Genomic DNA, 15,903 nt, shown 5'->3' with positions numbered 1-15,903 from the left:
GAGAGGAGAGCGATCCCGTCTTTGTTGGCCCCTTGCAATCTTAGATGGCTTGGCCAGATGGTAAAGTTCTGTTCTTAAGCAGCAGCTACATCAAATCAAATCTCCTTGCTCAACAGGTCTCTCCTTTGATTTGATTTAATATTAAATGTTACTACCTTTTCCTTGTCAGAAAGGAAGTTTAATTATATCTCCTCTTTTGCAGTACTTGTAGTGTGCTAATTAGTGCTATTTAGAACCAGTTACTGTACCTCCAGGTAATGGCTTTGCATATGTATTTGACATTACCCGTCACATCTCGTCTGTCATCTTCGGAATGAACAACACAACAGAACTGGGTGCTTTATTTATGGTAATGCAAGAGAGTGCAAGACCTGAAGTTTGATTTTAGTTTTTGGTGCCTTGCTGAGTCTTTAGAGCTGGCACTTACCAAAATATATTTTTGACCTGGAATGTGAAGTAGAAGTGACTTAATTGGCAGTAAATACTGAACTCTGTAGTGCCATTTTTTACAGTAATAAATTTAAGAGTAGGATTGTATGCCTAATTTGCAGAGGAGTGTTCAGGTTCATGATGTAGTCATACATATTCATCCTGCTGTTTGACCAGGTTGTGGTAAGGGAAGACCAAGAAAGGAAGAATTTTTTAAAATTAATTTTAGCGTTTCTTACCTGTTTGAAAGTTTAAAGAAAATTTGCTATGCAAGAAAAGAAATCAAATTTCATAGCTTAATTTGCAGAAAGTGTCAGGTTTTTAAAACAGGTGCATTTAAATTTTTTTAATGGAAAGTTTAATTGCTTGGAAAACATCATATAACTCAGATTAAAAATGTCAGCTTAAATGATTCACCATGCAACAAGAAGCTTCCGTGGTATCGTTACAGTGTGAAGGAATTAAAATTCTTCTTGGTGCTATACGATACAACATTCACTGTTACTCCCTGTAAAAACGTGAAGAGTTGTGCATCTCATCTTTACACATGAACGTTAGTTTTCCTTCATTCCGCTGAGGAAAATCATGTTTGTACGATGCTACGGATGAAGAGAACTTTCAGTGCTTAATCAGATAAAATAAATCGCTTTTCAATCTCTAAAATTGTCCAGGTGTGTATTTCATAAGGACCCAAGTCTTCATCTTTACCAGTTCAGTGCCTTTTTATGTGTCCTGAAACTGCTTTCCAAGGGCTTTCGAAGCCGGTGATGGCTGCGGGGTTGGCCCTGGGGCTCCGTTCCCCCCCTCCTCGCCCCGGAGGGGGCGCCCCCTCCGGGGCGAGGAGGGGGGGAACGGAGCCGCTGCTGCTGCCGCCACCGGATGTGGGGCTCCGGTCCACTGTCGTGGGGACGGCACTGCCCGCGCTGCCGCCACCGGAGCCAGCGGTATGTGGGGCAAGATGGCGGCGCTGGAGGCTGGCGGGCTGTGGCTGGGCCTCTGTGGGATGCCTGCAGGCTCCATTTTATCTTTATTCCGTTTTTTAGACAGTGGGAGGGTGTCCGTGAATTAACAGGGGGTTTTATTTGCAGCAGCATCGAGAGGAGCAAGCGGAGCCACGGCTTTGCTGTGCGTGGCTGACGTGATGCCCGTTGCTCTGAGGAAAAAAATTACGTATATCAGGTAACGGCCATCACGAGTGAGATGCTGGCTGAGTTTGTTGGCACTGCAGACCCCTGGCACTGCCTGCTTCCCACCCAGCCCTGGGGAAGGTTGTACTTGTGGAGTGCTTGGTGCTGTAGGAACAGGCACCACAGGGAAGCTCAGGAAAACAATTTTGCCTTCAAAGGAAGTTTCCAAGAGAGTGGCGTGCAGGGGGCTGTGGAAGAAAGTGAGTGGTCATGTCACGACAGATCCTTTCACAGAAGAGGGCAGAAATAAGGTTGTGTAGGCCACCATGGTTCTGGCATTTCCTAGCGTTTGGCATGATGGGAGGCTTGGTGGTAAAGTGCTGGTAGCACAGACTTGGGGTGGTAACGGCCAGTTGTTCAAACAAAAAAGAAACAAAGTGGGCAGAGCAGCTTTTGTTATGTGTTTCCTTCCTGTTACTGCGTGGGGAAGAGCATTGGGATCTGGATGCCCCAGTGGTGGGGACGTGTGTGTTGGTGCAATAAGCCCAGGTCACTGCTGTTTCCAGGTGCTGGAGAGTAGCAGAGGAGATGAGGCACGCACTCTGTTCCAGCCTCTGATGGTAACAGACCTCTCTTGTCTTCTTCCTGACCATCCCCTCCCTCCCATATCTCTGGATCCACATCCTTCTCCCTTGGCTAGTCTCAGTCCTCATCTCCTCACCCATTTGTCACTTGCCTCCTTCTAGATGTGATCCACTGCACCCTAAGCCCCAAGCCCTTCTGCAGCTCCCGAGCTCTGTTGCAGATTAATGCCCACAATCTCTTACCCATTTTTCTCAGTGACAGCTCAGTCCCCAACCTTGTCCTTCATTCACTACATCTTTTGCTGAATCCACACGTTATCTTCTGCCTTTGACTAGGATAGGCTAAGCAGAGAAGTCATTGAGAGCTCTGGAGGACAGTTGGTCTGCTTTCAGGTCCAACTACACAGTACTGCAGGTATTGATAAGGTGCTAAGACCCATTATTTCTCTTAATGTGCCCCTTACACAAAGAACAGTTGGGAAATTCCAGTTTGGTTTCATCAAATCCCAATTGACTAGCTTCAGCCTTAAAATTTTCAAGGTGTTGGGGAGGACTGTTCATGCAAATCACAAAAGCCACCACTGCAACCACCAATCTGAGGTACTCCCTTCCACCTCATTTTCAATTTCCTGCCTCAAACTTTGAGATTGTCAGAGACCTGCTGCAATATCTCATTAAGTGACCAAACTATCACAGAACAAATCGTCCACAGTTACTTGCTGTGGGCCACATAGCATGGCGTTCATCGTTTGACAAGGTTCTCAGCAACTGGAAACACGGCCTTACCAAAGGAAGCACTAGGCGACATGGTGGCGGTAGCAGCCTTCCTGTGTCAGGTGGGAGTGGAGGAGGAGGAAACACTCTGTAACTTAAGGCTGACCTATCTTTGAACAGAAAAGGATCCTGCATATTAGCCTTCCAAAAGTTTGTACTAATAGTCTCCTCTTGTCTCTAGACTTAGTACCTGTCTGGGGGAATTCCGTGTACACATAGATACATGCAGGCACGAGAGTGCTGGGGAAAGAGCAGCAATGTGAGCCTTCATTACAGAGCAGAAGGAGACAAAGTGCTTTGGCAGCAGTAGGTAACTCTCGTCAACAGCATACTTTGCACAGTGAATGAAGAACAGAACTACACAGCAGCATGGGGATTGTCTGCCTCTTTCTCTGTTCTTTGCTGTGCAGCAGGAACTTCCTTTTCCTGAGTCAGGCTCACCCGCTCACCTCATCCCTGGGCTGCACCTGGCTGTGGTAGCTCCCTAATACATCTGCTTGGAAGAGATGCCTGGTTTGCACATTGAAAGGATAAACTGCTTATCCTGTTTTCTGTAATTCTGTCACAGAGAGCAAAAGCTCATCTGACTGGTTTAACTTAAGGGTAAATACAAGGCAGTGTGGTTGAAGGAGATAGAAAACGGAGAAGGGACTCTGAATCAGTTGATTTGTATTTAAAGGGTTTATTCTGCTTGCTCTCTTTCTAAAAATATGTGTGTTTTTTCTGGTTTGGAGAAATAAGATATGAATGATACCCTAGCAAGAAGTGCATAAAATCTGACAGATGAATAAATTTTGCTCTCCAGAGCTGTAAGCTTGAAAAGAACATTGCAAAGATAATGCATGTTCTTGGCTTGAGAGAAGTCCTGCCCATTAGAAATATACCCCTCTGAAGACTGATCTGAACTTCAGAGCTTTCAATTGAATAATTGCTCACTGAGATTTGAAATATTTTGAATTATTTAATTTGCCGTTCACTGAAATTGAATAACATTGCAGTTGGTGATTTAAAATGATGTTGAATTAATTATGACATTTTGTTAAATTCCCTTTCGTCTTTCCTTTGTCATTTTTTTTGTTTCAAAGACTACAGCTAATGCAGAAAGCGTATCACCCCAATACAGAGGAGAGATGAGTCAGAGCCTTGTCAGCTTGAATGGCCTCAGACTTACTTATGCCTACTAACCACCGCGACGCAAGTCTGAAGTGATGTTACTTGCATATTAAAGAGCCAGACTGAGGAAGCTAAAGCTTCCTTGCTAAGCTCTTTTCTTCTGCCCCTCTCTGCTACAGACTTGCACTCCTGCCCAACACACATGCTCCAAGCAGACGGTGCCACCAGCCCCTACCCCTTCCAGGGCTCACGACGTGAGCTCAAGTGCAGTGGTTTTGGTCAAAGCTGGTTCAAATATTGATGCCTCAGACCACAGGCAGTGTAAACACCTACCATCTGCCTCATGGCCAAACTGCAAACCAAACATGCTACCCATATTAAAAGAAGGAAGGCCTGCAGCCATGACTTGGAGAATATATGACGAGACAGGAAATTACACCCTTGCTGATGGCAGGCCTGGCAAAGCCTTTTAGGATGCGCGCACGCTGGTCTGTAGCATTTCACATTTCAGCTGAAGGCAGCTTTCTCCCTTGTCTGTATCCTATAGCGTATTTTTGTGTCACCCCTCCAACTTTTATTTTTCTCTGGCATAATTTATAGCAAGCTATTTATGGGACTGGAATAACTGTCCAGCTTGGGGAAGGCACATGGTTTGTCCTGTACAAAACAATGCAGGTTAGAAGGCTGTTAGAAGGTTGCGGTCATGACATGGATAGCAGCGTACCTGTACGCAAAAGGAGAAAAGATTCATTTCTTACTCCAGTTTCTTGCCATCCCCTATTCTTGTAAGGAATAGTTTAATTTTAGGATTCTGTACTCTATTTTAGGCATGCCGTTTTGTATGCTAACATCGTCAGTATGGTAAACGTGCTCTTTCTTACTTGGACTTCCTATGCCTAGTGTTGTAGCTGATGATTATTTTTAGATTATGAGAGAGTTATTGCTGAGACACTGGTTGTCATTTAGAAGGGCAAGTGCGTTTGTTTCGTTACTGCTATCTTGTCTGCACTTTACTGCATTGGAGCATAATTTATTTCAGACAAATGGTTCTTGCATATTTTCATATATCCTTTTATAAGCTGTTCATTAACTTGAAACATCTTTTGATGAGAGAGCAAATCACATGCTAAACAGTAATTATCTCCCACAAATCACCTATCCGTGATAGAATAACGCATATTTACAATTTATTCAACAGTGTTTGGTGGCAACCACTTCATGATAAAACAGAATGCTGGTTTTATGAGGTACAATCCAAAGATAAGCCGTTATCTAGACAGGACTTCAAGAGCATGGTACAAAAGTTTTAAACAAAAAGAAACGTGAATTTATATTTTGGGCCTGGGAAAAAAAAGGCGAAGGCTGGAACTGAGAACAATTACAAACCTCTACTAAAAAAAAAAAATCAGTGCATGGTCATCACCTTGAAGCTTGCAGGCAGATTGAAAAAGATCTCAGCTCAACAGCAGATGCCCACAGGACAGAAAAAAAGCAATCTTCCCCTAGGATTCAGTCCTCAGACTAACCAGCACCTGCTGTTTTCTGAGAGAGGCACAATCCCTGGCACAGTGCGTTTGCATTGTGTCTGCTAACATCAAGGCTTAGCACAGGACAAAAACATCATGAATTTAGCAGAAGTACCAATTCAGATAAGTACAGGCTCAGCTGTTGCTAAATTGGCAATTATAACAAGATAGTCTCTGCTCCCCCGCCATCATCATTGTCGGCGCTGGAAGTTTTGTCTCAGTTCAGCCAGTATTCTGTTTTGTAAGCTCTCATTTGTCTTCTGTTTGACAGCTTACAGTGATTTTGTTTAGCTGTGCTGATGAACTGCTGTCAATGGAAAAAGCTCCAACCACCAGAGGCCTATGAGAAGGATTAGCCAAAATCTACAATTCCTACACAGTTGGAAAATGGGAGATTAACTATAAAAGGACTGAACCAGAATATGTGATCAGATCATCTTCTCAAATACTGCATGTGCTCAGGATTGCAAATCCATATCCAACTATCTTTATCTCTGACCTTTAAAAGTAACTTTTGAGCACAACCGTAACTACTGGCAGGAGCAGCAGAAGCAGGAAAAAGAAAACAAACTGGCAAGTTCCAGCATTTTACCTGCTGGGGGCCCAGATCTGCTTTCAGAAAATGCAGAATTTTAGAATTCCAGCATCTGCTCTAGGCTTACATTGCAACCACAGCTGTGATGAGGAGGGATGATCTTGTTCTAGACATGATACGAAATCTGTGCCTCTCTCCTGCCAAGCAGTTGGTACAGTTCCAGAATCCTGCCACAACGCTCTCATTTATACTTTCTGTTATTTTGCAGACTCTGAGGCTAACCTGGCCTGTGTAAAGTTGTTGTACTGTGGTCTGTCTGCATTTTGGTGTCAGAGCCTTACAATGCACCACTAAAAATAGAGAACTTTAAAATAAAAATATTGTACCAGCTGGGGAAAGAAAAGTGCATGAAGCTTGTTCAATAGAGCAGGTTAGTCTCAATCCCATCCTTACTTGAAGCAAGTAACAGCTAATACAGCTACCTGCATTTAGGCTGTGCTTTCCTGCACAGATGGCAGAGACACCCTGTGCCCTTTATGTCTTTGAGTCATGGGCTTTTCCTATGTCCTAGAAGAACTGGATGTGGCTTCCCTCCCAGAGGAAGAGGAAGTACCCAGAGGTACTATTCTGCCAGCCTTGCTTCAGGGCAGAGTAGTTCCTTTCAGGTCAGCCCAAAGCTCTGTAGTTGCCCACTGCCCCAAGAACAGACCCCTGGTGCAGGTATGCAGTAAGCTGGCACCATCTTAGGTCTGCAGATCCCTTTGTTGTAAGGATCATTAAATAAGAGTGGTGGCAGTGGAAGAAGGCGTCAGCCCAGCTCTGAGCTTTCTCCCAGCAGTCCTTATACCTATCATGCAGCTTCAGCTGAGAGCAGCTTATGTCTGCTGTGTGGATGAGCTGTTAGGAACAAGTGGTGATCAGGCCCCAGGACAGGGGCATCTGCTGCGGACTGCAGGTGCTTCCTGTGGAGACAACTGGGTCTGAAGGCAGGAGCATCAGGGTGTCACTCAAAAGAATTCCACTAGCATCCAGCAATCATGTGGAAAGGAGGAATGGGTAAGGTGCAGCACAATTTGAAATACCAGGTGGTGTATCCATAGCTTACTCTGTCACAAAGTTGTTCCATGTGCATCTGCTCATCCAGCAAAGACCATACCTGAGCTGTGTAACTGCACCATAAACCAGATGAAATTTCATCTGCAAGAGCATCCAGCTGTGACAGATTTGTCAAATATGCTCGAGAAACCCCACTCCTCCATTGGGATTGACAGTTTATGTTGTCAGGTGGTTGCTTTGTTTCTATAGATGGAAAAGGGAATTTGTTTATTTGTTTTCTGGGACAGAAAAATCACATTGCGCAGATAAAAGTGACCCTGCAGTCACTGCCTGTAGCATCCCTCATGCCTCAGTCACTAGCTGATTTTGTCTCATCAAGTGATTCTTCACATCATCTAGCTTTTCAGCATGCACTGCTTGCTCCAACCAGGCGAGACCCCTGAAGGGCAGGATGGCCAATACAGTAGGCTGTCGCTCTGGAATCTCGCTTCTGTTTTGGTATCAGTATTGAGCAAAAAGGCACATTTTGTTTTGCGTGTGTGCATGTACGGGAGGGTGGTATAAACTGATGTTTCCCTTTTAAATGCTAATATATTTTAAAAGACAAAATGAACTATATGCACTACTCAAGACATAGCACCAAGTTCACCTGTTAATAGTACCAGAATTTTAAGTTTATTGTACGCTCTCCTCATCCTTCTGCTTCCTTACCTATTGGACAGGGAATATTAAGTCTTGTTGCTGTATTTTGATGGTGATACTGTTCAGTTCCTCTGCAATTCAATTAGTAAAGAAAGAGACTTGACTTTCCAAAAGAGTTGTTACAGAGAAAAAAAAAGAGATTTTGAGGCCATCTAATTACATCTCAAAAATGCAATAATAAGGAAAGAATCTGCTTTGGGAATACAGGAAATGTTAGGATGCAAAAATACACCACTCACTTTTGGAGTCTGCTTACCAAGTGCCATATAATTGTGGTGCATATTTGATTTATCCTCATCACGTTTCTCATTTGCTTTCTGACTGGAGCAGAACTGCCACATACTGCATGCAGCTTGCTTGTGCCTCGTGCGCCTTTCCTGTGGTGCGCTGTATCACAAGCCTCGTTCTTTTGAAAACCAGAATAGAACCGAAACAAAACTAAAAACCAGCATCCAAGCAGCATATCATGGCTGACCTGTCAATACTCGGTGTCTCCTGGTCATGTTCATATGTGTGCAAACATGTTTTAACATTGGCTCAGTGGCTGCCATTCATAAGAACATACTTGAAGTGCAAGAAAAGGATTACGTGGCTTCCCAGGTGGTGATTATGCAGCTGCCAAAAGGGATAAACCAAGTCTTATACACTCCTTTTTAAAACACTTCATTAATTTGCTCCAGAGGAACATCCAGATGCACCCAGTTACCCTGTAACGAGGTTGACTGTCTAAAAGGCTTTGGAAGGTGTTCATCTTACTAGACAGAAGGATTTGTTTTGACTTTCTTTAAACTCTTCATATGTGGATGCCGTAAATGGTTGTATTCCTCAATGAGAGGCTCTAAGGGAGGTTTATGGGATTTAATGTGGTAATGAGAACAATTAGGATAACTATGGAAGATGCATTCTGCTTGACAACTGCAGGTTTGCAAATAATTAACTTACGGAAGGTCTGAATGCTAGCTGCAATACATCAGGACTTCAGCCACCACTCTGACAGTAAGAAGCTAGTAAACTTAATATACGCATTTCACGCAGTTTTGGTGAGGTGTCTTGCAGTATTGTTTCCCGTTCTAACCACCTCCTACCATTACACTATCTGCAATTGCAGTTTTCCACGCAGAGATTTTTCCCTATCTTGGTACTTAGTTAAAAAGACTGAGGCACAGAGAGCTCAGTGTTACAAACCACACAGTATTGATCTTTGCTGAGGATGTAATCGAGATTCATGCTTGGTCAAGATAGGCCCCATGATGCTCAGATTTTTGAGAAGACAAGATGATCCCTGATACCTGGGACAATTTCCACAGCATGTTGCTGGAATCGTCTCTAAAACGTCTCCACAGTTGCCACCAGGAACGCTGTTTTCTATTTTTCATGGTCCTAAGCTGTAGATAAGGATGAAATATTTGTGGGCTGCTAATGACTCTAGTCTTAACTGTTACATAAAGGGATTCCAACACATAGTGTGTGTGATGTAGCTCAGCAAGAACTGAAATGCTTTGAGCAGGAGTTGCTGAGGGGAGTGCTATGGACTGTCTGTGATCGCCTACCCCAACTCTATCTAAAATAGCTTAAGACCTGAAGGCTCAGGAAATACACACACATTTTCTGTCATTTGGCACAGAAGTAGCTACATATAAATGTTATAAATGTATTTAAAAAAATAGATGTATGTAATGAGTCTCACCACCTATTAACCAGAAGAGCGTTCACTTTTGAGCCCTTTTGGAAAGGAAAATAGAACAACTCTGTTCATAAAGAGCCTAGAGCTGAATGAAGAAATGAAGCACCTGTACTTCTGAAATGACTTGTAAATGTACTCCTTAGGTTAGTTTGCATTTTTGTTCATCTTTGAAATGAGACAGGAAAAGGAGCATAGTTAATAGTAAGGTGGTACGCAACTTAAATACATAGCACAGTTCTGTCTGCGATAGGAGACGGGACTTGGAAATGTGAGAAGGTCAGTTGCATTGCTTGGCATTTAATTATTCTAAGTGGAAAGCGCTTTCATTTTTGTAGTACCTTGAAATTTAACAACACCCAGGGGTAGAGAACCCTTCTGTTAAAAGATACTGTTGCTTTTTCAAAAGAAACCACCAACAGAACGAAAAAAACCCATCGCTTTGCATCTAAAAGGTATCAAAGAATCAATAAAAAACTGAAACCTTTGTTTAATGAAGTTCAGACTGAATTATCCTTACAGGTTAGCAACAGTTTTCTAGACCCCTCTCTGCAGTCAAAAGAATTGCTATTTCCCACTAGCCCCTCGTCGCTTGGTACTGAGGGAATTTGGTCTAAGTCTCAGATTCAGTACGTCAAAATGGCATTTTTTTCTACCTCTGAAATGATATTCAATTAAGTTTTTATTCCTTCAGTCCCATCCCCCCCCAATAAAAAGGCTTTCATTATGTAACTTATGTGCCATAAAGCTTCTGCAATGCTTCTCAGCCAGAGGGGGGAGTTTTAATGTTATGTATATTTAACCAACATCTGTCTTGGATTGAAAAAAAAATATATATAAAAATCCCTGAAGCTGAAGTCCAAACATACTGGAGAAGCAGGACTTTACTCCTGTACCATGGTTTTGTTGTTTGAAACAGAGTAACACAAGCAGCTCCAGTAAGAGTAATGCTGCTGAACTATGACTAGTAACAGACTCAGAAGTACCCATGAGCTCTTAACCCAGAACTACGCCAGGGAGGTAAGGTGGTACACATTCTCTTCTATCGAGTTAGTCTAATGCTTCTGAACCAGCTACCATTTTGCTGCAGACAAAACAAAAACCACTCTTGATTTTCATCACAATAAAACCATTTTTGATTCTGTGCTATCTTATGTACTATATCTTCAGTGCATTAAAAGTATCTGAAAAAGTGGCAGGGGGAGGCTCTTCCAGAAGTAGGGAGTAGGGGTATAGGCTTCTCGTAATTATTCGTGGCAGAGAAATAACAATTACTCACAAAATAGTCCTTAGACTACTCAGATCAGTGTATTCCTTTATCAGTTCCCATTAGCTGCAGCTAAGTGTTACTGAGTTGTAGTAAGACTGGAGGAGCAAAAACACAAAACACCCAAAACATCAAGCCCTGCATGCTCTATCACAGAGCAGGCTGAAGCTCGAAGTAAGTTGCATAATTTATTATTTTTTTTTTAAATAAGCATAGTACTTCCTATGGAGGCCCACTGCTTAGGCAATTGCTTTTCCATGACTTAGTCATCCAGCATTAAATGAGGTGCCTGCAAGATATGTTTTGACAGGTGCTGCTGAGCTGTTTAGTTGAGGCAGTTTCAAGTCATGTCTGCTATTTGCTTTTAGTGGTTCTGGAATGGAAATTTTTCTACTGAACTACGTAGTATCGAACAACCAGAAGTAACTGCTTTATGCTCACAATATTCAGAGGTGCAAAAGCAATTAAATATCCAGAGCATGTGAATAACTAACTGGTAAGAATGGACAAAGAGGTCACAGATCTTCAAACCTTCTTGAGGCATAGGGGCCAAGATCTAATGGAGATAGTTCATCCCTGTTTACAAAACAATTTTTTTTTCACTCACAGTAATATTCTCTTTGCACATATGTTTTGTGACGGTTGCTGTTCTGGAAGGTGAGCTATATTATTCAAGCTCATGAATAAGGCCTTGAAAATAAAGCCTACCCTGGACTTTTATAGATTAGTAACACAGAAAGAATTTGAAGCGTTGAAATGCTGGGTAAACTTTGGCACAAATACTTCACAAATACTTCTACGGCTCATTCCAATAGGGCAACCTGCTTAACAGCAATGAAGAAAGAACCATAGAGTCCCAGGTTGGAAGGGCCCTCAGGGATCATCTCGTCCAACCTTTCGTGGCAAAAGCACAGTCCAGACAAGATAGCCCAGCACCCTGTTCATCCGAATCTTAAAAGTGTCCAGTGTTTGGGAAGTAGCCCCAGTGCCTACAAGAATTGAACCAACTCATTAAGGAGCACTGGCTTTTGGTTTCCCCAGATTATGTCGGAATTAATTGAAACAGATTAAAGTGAGAATCTTTTGCCAAATCACAGCAAGTGTGAGAGACTAGTGGGAGAAGATTTGCCTTTTCAGTCAACCAGGTTAGAAGATGGCAGTGCAGGTACTGAGAGGCTGTGAGGATAAGGAGGATGATGTACTTCCAGACTCAGTGGTACACTCCAAGTATATATGAGAAGAGTACTCTATTTACCTCATTAAGTTAAATATCAGAGTATGTGTGGTTTCTTGAAGCATTGGAAGTTTTTTTGCCCCAGAAAACCCAGGCAGAAGCAGGAAGGATAAAATTATCAATAAGTCATGGTAAACGAAGAGTCAAAGGTCTCAGTTTAGGGACTTGGAGCTACAGGTAAGCAAGATGGCAACAGCTGAATTCCTCAAACATTGAAGTGAAAAGAAATTATGTCATTTAGATTAGTGAAGAAGAAAGCAGATAATTAACACTGTACAGCCTTGATGTTGTTAGGTCATATTAAATACTGCCTGCATCAAATTCTGTTTAGTTGACAAAAATGTAAATAGAGTTGATCCTGACAGTGTGTAGTAGTGTGATGGATTAAACTTGCCTCAGTGCTAGCAAGAACCTTTTTCCAATATGTTGCTATTTACTTGTGTGTACTTATCTATAGCCAAGAAAACTTCTAGTACTTTTTTTTTATTTATACACACACCCAAATACACTGGATTTAATAAAACTTCTGAAAATTTCCATAAACAGTTCCTCTCCCAGGCTAATGTACTAGTTAACTGTCAATATCCTTGAAGTTTCTTTCAATCTAACAAGTGCCATCCCAATCAAGTAGCCACGTGTCCCCGTCTTTTGAGAAAAAATAGGAGGAAAATTGAAGTAATTTACACGCCAAATAGAATCACTTCCATTTTCATCACCCTTCAAAACCAGAACTTATTCTCAAATTGCACAAGAACTAATGAATACTCAACTACTTTTGGGTTTGGATATTAAGTTCTGTTTCATACTGTCTAGAACAGAGTAGTGACTTCGCAAGTGTGCAGAGGAAGGGGCCTGTTAGCAAGAGGACAACTGCTACAACTGTTTTTCAGAATTTCCTAGCTTTTACCTATGACCCTATGTCATGCTTTCCTCCATCAACCTCCACTCCAGCATGGTTAAAAAAAACCCACAAACACCACACTAACAAAAAGTCAAACACAAAACCAAACCCAATGACTAAAAAACACATGAGCACAAGTTCCAGAAAATTCTTTTACTAGAAAAGAATTCCAAACCCAGACTTTTTAGTGAAACTGGCATTAGTACTTTAAAATAGGAAGCAAGAATTGTTAGCACAGCATTTCTTACAAGAAGAGATAACATGACTTTACTCAGTGATGCATTAAACAAATTTAATCCTAGTTCTTCAAAAAAGAAAACCTGGATAAAAAGTGGTATGAACATAGAACATTAAACATAGGGTTCCAAAAGCAAGACAGCAACAGTAAATGGATCCATGACCATTCTCTCCATCGGTAAAAAACACTATGCAAACTGTGGTTAAAAACTTTTCTAAAAAGCAGCTAGTAAAAAGATACTCAGAACAACCCTCAAATACCTACTCCATAAACTTGTCCAAGTTCCACAGTATGCATTTAAAAAAGAATCCTCACAGCTGCCACGATAAAGGTTACGTAGCTGAAATTCTAGTAAAAATTGTGTCGTCAATTAAAACAGACAATTCTGACTGACATCACAATACTGAAGCGCATCTTTTCTTACAAGCACATAACTACTCTAAATGCTGGAGAGGCCTTAATAGTTACAAGGTTGGATCCTTCTCTGATAACCAAGGGAGACAGCTAACCTTTGCGAAACAACTCTAGATGAGGAGGGAATTAATATAGTTCAAACCAGGCCACTCATGCAAATTGTTACAAAGAAAAGCTTTTGCAGGAGAAAGGATGAAGGAAAGAACCAACATTAAAATGAAAAATAGTGAAAAGTATAGTAGGGCTCTACCTAAACCTAGGGGTTTAAGAGGGGAGGGGACAGAGAAGGCGAGAAGCATCTCCTGTGTGTTTACATAATCACAGCTCAGATTGTGCCTTGATGTGGACGTAATGGAAAGCTAAGAGAAACCAAGTTACAGATAAGAAAGTACACTAAGCAATGCTGGATACTATTTCATATTTGCTGTTCTGAAAGTAATGGGACATAAGTTAGCCATTAGTGAAGAAAATACTTTCTACAGGTAGTACTGTCTTTCTCAATGAAGAAGGATCAGTGTATTCCCCAAATAAATGCTGCACATCAGCCAACGCAGAGATACGTGGTAACTCCCAACCCCGGTTTTGTATTACCACAAGTCGTTCATGTTGCAGCAATTCTCTTGCTTTAAATGTTTAAGAAATGCATACCCCTACCTCATTTAGTGATCACTAGAGGGGACAAAAAAAAATTTAAGACATGTAAATGTAAGTTTAAAGTCTTACAGTAATTCTTCCTTCATCCCCAAGATATTTCTTTAGGCTATCAACTTAAAATTGATTATATAAATCCTCAGATATACATTATCACAAAACACATTTTTCATTCAGGCCACAGGTTTTTGTTCAACTGACAAAAAACACTAGGAAGTGTAAAAAATATTTATTCAACCTAATTCAATGTAACTATAATTTGCAATTCTTAAAAACAAGTTTTACAACAGAGTAATGACCTTCTGCCACTCAGGTGAAATAATTTTACAATCCGTACAGTACTTTTATAATTTTATTTTTACAATAGCTTTAACTTCCAGAGGAGATGATGAGCTTTCCCATGAAACAACTTTCAAATCCACTAATTTGCATCATTCAGTTCTTCATAAGACTTTAAAAACAGTAATAAATTGCTTGGAAATATGTACAGTGAAGACCACTGAAAAGCTGTTTTCTCGAAATGAGGATTCTGTAAGAAACGTATTATATTGTTTCAAGACTATCTTACAGAAAGCAGCAACTTTCAGAGGTTGCTACTCTAAATGAGAGTTTTATATAAAAGTGAGCCCCCTAAGACAAATATAATCAGCAGACTTACAAGATTATAGTAATTCTTCAGTTACAGCAGGAACTTCAAAAGTATTCAATATTGACTGAATGTATAATTTTCAATATCTCTATAGTTTTTGAATACCAGTTGGCCATTATATACACTTTTGTACAGTTCTAAAATATTACATCTCAGTAATGAAGATAAACATACTATGGAAAAGGTACCATATTCTGAATTTCTCTAACATACATTATTGCAGTCAAATATGAAGTCCATTCTGTATTTACTTATTTCTGGTGAAAATACTTATTTACTTATGAATACTTCCACTAAAAGATTTTTTTAAACCTTTCTCCATGCATTTGACATCCTAATATCAACAAGGAAAAAAACAAACAACTTTGATAAAAGCAAATAAATTTTTGTTAAGAAAAAGTTTCAAGTACTAAATCAAGGTTTGATCTGGTATGAACAAATGGCCGCATTGTTTGTCAAAATTTAACTTCACAAACCAGTTAATTTCTGCTGAAATTAAGTTTATAAATACATCAAATAAATGAAGTGCTTACGTCTCCCTCAGCTGACTACTTTGAACATATTTTAACAGTAAATCGTACTGTATAAATAAACTTAGTTTATTACACATTTAAGATTTATCCTTTAGTCCTTTACAGAATGGAACCAAGTTGTCTGAAGAGTGTCCGGCCTGCTGGTATGTACCAGATTAGGTACCCACCGTGTAGTGTTGCCCCCTTCCAGCCAATCCTCCTCCGCTAGAACCAGTACAGGCAGAAGAGAGCCTAGTCCTGGTATAGAGCCGAGTTACACACCCAGGTCTGGAAGCTTAGATGGATGCCCTAATCCGTCAGTTTACATGTAGCTCTAGTGTCCAGTGTTGCTTCCTCACACTTCTAGTGCTCTTTGTACTTGTATGGATATTTACATAATCAAAACAACATGAAAACTAAACAAGTCCTCTAATGCTTAACTACAAAAGGAGCAACTGAAATTTACTTCCCCCTATGTAATTATTTTACTGTGGAGGAAAAAAAAAAGCT

The 15,903-nt window shown here is 40.9% G+C and overlaps 1 protein-coding gene across 1 annotated transcript in view; it reads right to left on the bottom strand.

Annotated features, from left to right (window-relative positions):
• Positions 1–1,402: 1,402 nt before the first annotated feature.
• MARCHF5 (membrane associated ring-CH-type finger 5) overlaps positions 1,403–15,903 on the bottom strand; it is a 42,836-nt gene continuing 28,335 nt past the window's right edge. The window contains exons 6-7 of the mRNA XM_086616978.1: positions 9,136–9,231; positions 1,403–1,582 (exon numbers count right to left, since the gene is read on the bottom strand). Coding sequence (XP_086473104.1) covers positions 1,508–1,582; positions 9,136–9,231 — 171 coding nt within the window. The 3' untranslated portion in view covers positions 1,403–1,507. The remainder of the gene's footprint in view (positions 1,583–9,135; positions 9,232–15,903) is intronic.

This window comes from Tauraco erythrolophus, chromosome 9, assembly GCF_009769465.1.
Source record: "Tauraco erythrolophus isolate bTauEry1 chromosome 9, bTauEry1.pri, whole genome shotgun sequence".
Taxonomy (NCBI): domain Eukaryota; kingdom Metazoa; phylum Chordata; class Aves; order Musophagiformes; family Musophagidae; genus Tauraco; species Tauraco erythrolophus.
Note: the sequence above shows the minus strand (reverse complement) of the source record. Positions and strands in the feature narration are given on the sequence as shown.